This window comes from Mesitornis unicolor, unplaced genomic scaffold (genome assembly GCF_000695765.1).
Source record: "Mesitornis unicolor isolate BGI_N332 unplaced genomic scaffold, ASM69576v1 scaffold42790, whole genome shotgun sequence".
Classification (NCBI taxonomy): Eukaryota; Metazoa; Chordata; class Aves; order Mesitornithiformes; family Mesitornithidae; genus Mesitornis; species Mesitornis unicolor.
Window position 1 is genome coordinate 1,246 of NW_010161085.1, and position 6,556 is coordinate 7,801.

The 6,556-nt window shown below is 36.8% G+C and overlaps 1 protein-coding gene across 1 annotated transcript; it reads left to right on the plus strand.

The window, feature by feature from the left end:
• Window positions 1-631: 631 nt before the first annotated feature.
• On the plus strand, window positions 632-5,924 carry HORMAD1 (HORMA domain containing 1; the record flags this gene model as incomplete). Its single annotated transcript, XM_010191847.1, has 10 exons — window positions 632-664; window positions 1,042-1,186; window positions 1,452-1,515; window positions 3,099-3,135; window positions 3,535-3,555; window positions 3,652-3,678; window positions 4,329-4,396; window positions 4,662-4,813; window positions 5,431-5,678; window positions 5,861-5,924. Coding segments are annotated over exons 1-10 (859 nt in total), but the record flags the coding sequence as incomplete, so codon positions are not given.
• Between the last annotated feature and the right edge of the window lie 632 nt (window positions 5,925-6,556).

Sequence of the window (6,556 nt, forward strand, 5' to 3'; positions counted from 1 at the left end):
TCTGTTTTTCCACGTCTCACAGAGGTGCTGAGCTTAGCCACACAGGGATAAGGCAGGTTTGTGGAGGTTCAGGTGAGGGGGAGCTCAGTTCCTCGCATGGTCCAGGGCCAGCCCCTTGAGGAATAAAGGCATGTACATTCCATGGCAGGAATGTATTTTGTTTTTACAGTTGGTGTGGAAGGCTTGTATTGTGGAGTCAGGCTCACTATGCTGAGGGTTAAAGGCTTAATGAAAATAAGACTCAACAAAAAGAAGAGCTCAGAGTGGTTGGTTGAGGATCTGTTAGGCTGGGTGCCAGTTAGCACTTCATTGCTTTAAAAGGCTCATGTTTCCTATAAATAGGGGCACTATTTTAATTACCACATACTGCAGCCTTGGTGATGGTGTGTGCTGGTGTGAAAATCAAGAATCTAATACTGGTTATTACTAGATGAAGTTGTGTGCTCTGTTTCCTTAAAACTATGGCGATTTTTTTTGACTGATACAGATTGATTATACAGGAAGTGTTTGTAGGTTCGGATACTGACTAAAGCTGAATAGCTGCAATCCAGGCTCGTGTGCACTTGCGAATGGTGGTCGTACCTGTGTTAATGCAGATGTCTTCTTAACAGATAGAAGAGTTACCTGCGAAATGGCAACTGCTCAGAAGCAAAAGAACTGCATGGTATGATTTCCTTGTGTATTTCAGCATGGTATACTACTTGAATTGGAAAGATCAGTGAAAAATTGGAAAAACCCAGGTGCTCTGTAATACTACTTCATTTGAAAATTACAGGCTAATTCAATCCTTTAACTATGAATAAAGATGCTTAATAGCAAAGTAGACTGAATCTGAACTTGGGTCATGTACCTGGTAGAAATCAGCTTTGTCCTAAAAACGTAGTAATACCAGGTGTTAGGAATACGCTTAACTTTATAAATTCCAAAAGTCATACTTTTCAATTAAATAAAAACATTAAGCAGGCATTGGACCAGATTGTAGATTGTATAGGTTTGTTGGTGTGGACAGAGATTAATTCTGTTCCTTCTCTTAACTTTCAGAGTGCAGTTGTGTTTCCTAGCAAAATATCTACTGAACAGCAGTCCCTGATGCTAGTGAAGAGGCTCCTAGCAGTGGCAGTATCTTGCATTACATACCTGAGAGGAATCTTCCCTGAGAGTGCCTATGGAACAAGATACATGGATGGTAACAGGCTGTTTTCATGAGTCTTTGCAAAATCTACTGTAGGGTTGTTACAAAATTGAGTGTTTTTGAAGCCACATTCATCGTTGAATTTTGTTAGATGCTGGTGATGTAACTTGGCAATTAAAGCTATGCCTACACCTACCAGTAATGTTAGTTTTAGTCTGCTTTTGATACATGCTACCGGGGAACGAACTTCACTTTCTTAGCACTATAGTTGTATTTTGTCCTAAGTAAATATTTAGATGTATATTCCTTTTTTTTTGAGATGTGTGTGTCAAAATTCTGAGGGAAGACAAGAACTGTCCTGGCTCTACTCAGCTGGTGAAATGGTACGTTCATTAGAGTGCTTATATAACACTTCCACAGTGTGTCAGTTCTGAAAGATACCTTTCTAGTTGTTTGCAGATACAAAGAAAAGCTCACTTGCTGTGAGTGAAAAACTGCCCAGGCAATGCTTTTAGTGCATTATGTTTACTATGTTGACTTTTTTTTTAAATGGAAAGTCAAAATGTGTGTGTTTCAGTAGAGATGCAGTTGACTTGCGCAGTTGTGTTTCTAGAAAGGCTTACGCCTCTGTGCTTAGTAGAGCACAAATCTTTGTTTACAGAGTAGTTATACTTTACATCTAGTTTCTGTGGGTGTATATGAGTGCTCAAGGGTGCATGAATGCAAAAATAACCAGTAGTTCCTCTCCAGTTGAGCAGGAGACACGGTGTTACCATTTTGCATCTTGAATTTAAAGATCTTGCTCTCAGACTTGTATAATAAAGGGGTGGTATTGGCCTTTATATTCAAAGGCAGAATTATGTCTGCAAGAGATAGTCTGACTGCCTGTACATTCACACAGTTAAGTATGCCACTTGAGACTAGAGGTACTTTGGCTTGCTTTCTGTTTAGAGTAACTTTGAGATTTGTTCATGGCTAGTGGCTGCTCTTACTGTGTAGAAAAGAACATATTAGGCCTTTACATTATATACACTTTCCTATTTTTTGTTACGTCTGTAAGGACAGTCTGTTCTTTTCAGGCTTTTACCAGTCGTAGTACGAGGTAAGGCATTGGAAATGATGCTGCATTCAGCAGAGGGGTTTTGCAGCTGCTGTCAGTGCTGAGGTGTTTGGAGATGTAGGTCTGAGTTCTGATGTGAAAGGTGAATTTAGTCATCTGCTCTTTGTCTGTGTGCCATCACTCATCGGGGGAAAGCTTCCTTTACTGTAGCCTGGAATTTCTTAATTGATCTTCTGTAGTAGGGGAAACAGAAGTGGCGCAGGGCACATTTTGCCTTGCCCTCGTGCACTGAACATTAGCAAAGGCAACCTGTGGATGCTGACAATGAAGAGCTCCCTGGTTGTTGTGTGAATGTGTGCTACCTGTTCAGAGTTTACTGGTGAGGAGCCTTTATTAATTCTGCATCCCGTACACAACAAAACTAACTTTCGCCTGTTGACCATATTCAGAAGTGTTAGAAAAAAATTAGGGTAAGTTTTGGTTCACTCTTGAACTGTTGTTTGCATGTTCTATGAAAAGCAAATTGCAACATCGAAGTAAAGGCAATGACATAATTCCTTTGTGCTTCAGAGATGTTAGTCTTCAGCTGAAGTATTTATAAACTGATTAGTGAATACTTGTGTTAGAAGATGTTTGAAAATGGTATGTGTATAACTGCATTGTTTTTACTGGTAAATTATCTACTTGGATTATATTTTTACTTCTGCGAAGAGGTTAGGATGACTTGGTGTTACAAAGGTAGTAATTGCTTGTATCACTACTAATAAGATAGAATAACGGAATAAGTATTCTTTATTGCTTTAATATTAAGAAGGCTAAATACAAGACTTTCATTTTGGGACTATTTAGTCAGAAGCCAAGCAAGTGGAAATTAGTACAATGCACAATATTATTTGATTTTTGCAGGATGTTAGGATGCTACGATGCCTTGCAGAAGAAATACGTAAGTCTTCTAGTATCATTTAGCTATTCTAAATGTACTGAAACATTAATTTATGTAAGTGCATTAGCTGCCATCATAGTTACAGGACTTTCTGGTTAGGGAATATCTGTGCTTTAGAATGTTAAAACAGCCTCAATATGGGATGCATAGACATTTCAGGATAATATCTGTGAACAGACACTTCAAGTCAGCAATACATAGGAATTTTCTTCTACCAGTTGAATAAGTCTTTTCTTAAACAGATAAGGAGTTAGGTGTGTGAAAAGGTGTCGCTTCAAACAGGCCTTAGTTGTCTATATTGGTTTCCGGAGCTAGAGACACAAAAGAGCTTGGTAAGCAGAAATGAGTTATGGAATACATTTAATGTTCCTTTTCTTTCTCTAATTATGTTTCTGACAGCTAAGAATGATTGTCCTTGCAGTAAGTATCTTTGAAAAGTAAGCAATTTTTAAAGTAGCTGTTTAGAGGTGTATACTCTCCTTACTCTTGTTTTTTCTCTTTACTTTGAAAATACAGGTCTGTACCCATCCAGAAGATCCTCAGGTAAATCTGCTAGAATATTTTACTGGCTGACTAATACTATGGATATAGTGAAACGTGTACATAAACAGTAGTTATTAACAGTTACATTAATGCGCATTAAGAAAAAGGGCATCTTAAAATATCAACTGTTAGAATTACTAGAGCTAATCAGAATTGCCACCTAGCGAGTTACCTTTGACTACCTAGTGTCGGGTTATTCTCAGGCTGGTACAAGAAACCTAGTGTTGTTGCAGAGTGAAATGTCTATAAAAATGCATAGTCCTAACTGTGCATTTATATAACTTATTTGTGAAAAACAGTGTGTTTTAACTAACCACTGGGTGTCACCAGGTCTCTGTTATATGTGAAACATTTTCATAGTGATTTAAATATGAATGAATATTCCATTCTAGAAACTTAAGCTGATGTTTCAAAATATTTTATAATGGCGATTCCTGGAAGATAATGTAGATTTTAATATTTTTAATGACAGTTATATACATTAATACTGTTAATTGTTAGAAAGCTGTATTCAGTGCATGTAAGTGGATCATACAGGACCTGTGCTATTACTATTTTATTTAAAAAGAAGGTTAATGGTTTACTAGACAGAAGCAGTAGTTTGCTTGACAGCTGATAGTTTAACAATTACTGGATTTTTTTTTTTGCAGACAATTACAGAGTGTTACCACTTCAAATTCAAGTACACCCACAATGGGCCGCTCCTGGATTTCAGCAGGTATTGTTGCTGTGATTTTATTCTGCTCTGTGGTTTTACAGTCCATTTGCATACATCTGAATGCAGAAACTTCAGATTTTATCAGTTTTATGTTTCCTTTTTTTAATTCTAGTATTAGGAAGTGTGGTGCTTGTAATCTCAGACCTTAGGCAATAAATGTGATGTCTGCTTTTAACATTCGTGGTCTGTTAAACAGTCGTCTGTCTTAATGCTAGAAACACCTTATTCTGCATAAAGAAAATCTGAATACTTCGTCCATTTTTAGTGAGAATAAAAAGAATGATTCCACAATCACCTGTGCCGACACCAAGAAAGCAAGTATCCTTCTCATTCGCAAGATTTATGTTCTGATGCAAAACCTGAGTCCATTACCAGATGACGTTTGCCTGACTATGAAGCTGTTTTATTATGATGAAGGTAGTATTTCCGTATCATCTTGATTCATTAACTGTGTTCAGCCATTTGAAAACAGTTAAAAGTAATATTTTTATGTATAATCCTTATGGTTGCTGGGAGTTGTTACATTACGGGTTTTTTGCATTTGTCTGTTTCTCATGACAGTTTCTAAAATCCAAGGGGAAAGGATTTGATCTCACTGTAGGAACACAAGCTTGTCACTGCCTTTAAAACACTGGATTTTAAAAACAGGTTGAGTTTTCCTGATCATGTTAGGATGTGATGCGTTTGCCAGACTAGTTCCAGTTTGGATGACTATTTAAATGTCTAGTTTTGCTTTCAGAATTTATTATTGCCTTATATCAACCCCCCCGGAAGTTCTAGATCATGTCTTTGCATGTGTAAACTCTTTCAAATAGCTTTAATTGGATTTTGCCTGCTATGGGGGAGGGGCGGGGGGGGAGAATTTGGTACAAACTGAATATTGATTATTTTCTCCCCCACACAGCTTTTTTTTTTTTGAGTAGCCCTTTGTATTTAGAGGGGAAGAGTCTTTTTACACAAGTTAAAATTCGTTTTACAAGAACGTGTTTCATTCTAACACATTTAGTGATTTTTGTTATTTTTTTTTTCTGCAGTTACACCATCTGATTACCAACCTCCTGGTTTTAAGGAGGGTGAATGTGAGGGGATGATATTTGAAGGGGAGCCTATGCATCTGAATGTGGGTGAAGTGCCAACACCTTTTCATATGCTGAAAGTTAAAGTTACAACTGAAAAACAGCGAATGGAAAATGTTGATAAAAGCATCCTAAAGCATGGAGAGACTAATGTGCCTCTCCAGGTGAACAGAGATGATCCAGAAGAAGAGAACCAGGACATGAATGTAAGGGCACAAATGGTTTCCATTTTCCAGAGCTAGTCTGTATGTTTCATGTCAGATCCAAGTATTTCAATACAGTTTGTTCCACTGAGAATCTATCTAATAAGCTCTGGCCCTAAGCATCTGAGTACGAATCCTCTTCCTTACTTGTCTACAGTAAGTGATAGACCTTCTTCTTATTCTAGGAAGATCCTGTCCTGGATAATAAAGTGGAAGATAGGAATAGTGTAAATATTTCGGAAGCTCAAGGTAACATTATGTGTATTTTTCAAGTCTCTTCAGTTTGTGCCTCTTTTTCCTGATGTTACTAAAACAAACATTCAGTTTTCTGATGTAGCACAAATATTTTCACCACTGTATTTAAATTTACAGTCTATTTTCTTCACAGACATTACTATGCTGTTATTTTCTATTGTGGCTTTGTTTTGTGAAGCACTTGGTTAGCACATGCACATTTTAATGTTTCTATTCTAAAATTCTGATCTTCTGTTCCGTTTGATCAGATAGGCTAAATTTAATGGGTCATATATTTAGAATGAAATTTTGTTTGATTTTTCTGTTATGTTTTTACTAATATATTTAACTTCCACATAAAGCTTGCAGAGGTGTTGTGCTCTCAATTTTATTTTTGCAGACTTGGGAAACAGAATTCTCTGTGAAAAAAACAGCCCAGGTCTATTTTTTGTTTAAATCACAGCTGTTTGGATTGTATTCTCACTGCTTCAGGCACTAAATAAGTTTAACACCTGTTTCCTGCATTTAAAAAGTGCATTTGTAAAGTGTTCATTGTGGGAAAACATTAGTGTTAAGAGGGTGCTAGTGTGTTATCAACAGTGTGCTTTTTCTTATATAGATAAAAAATACAAAATTTTATATAGATA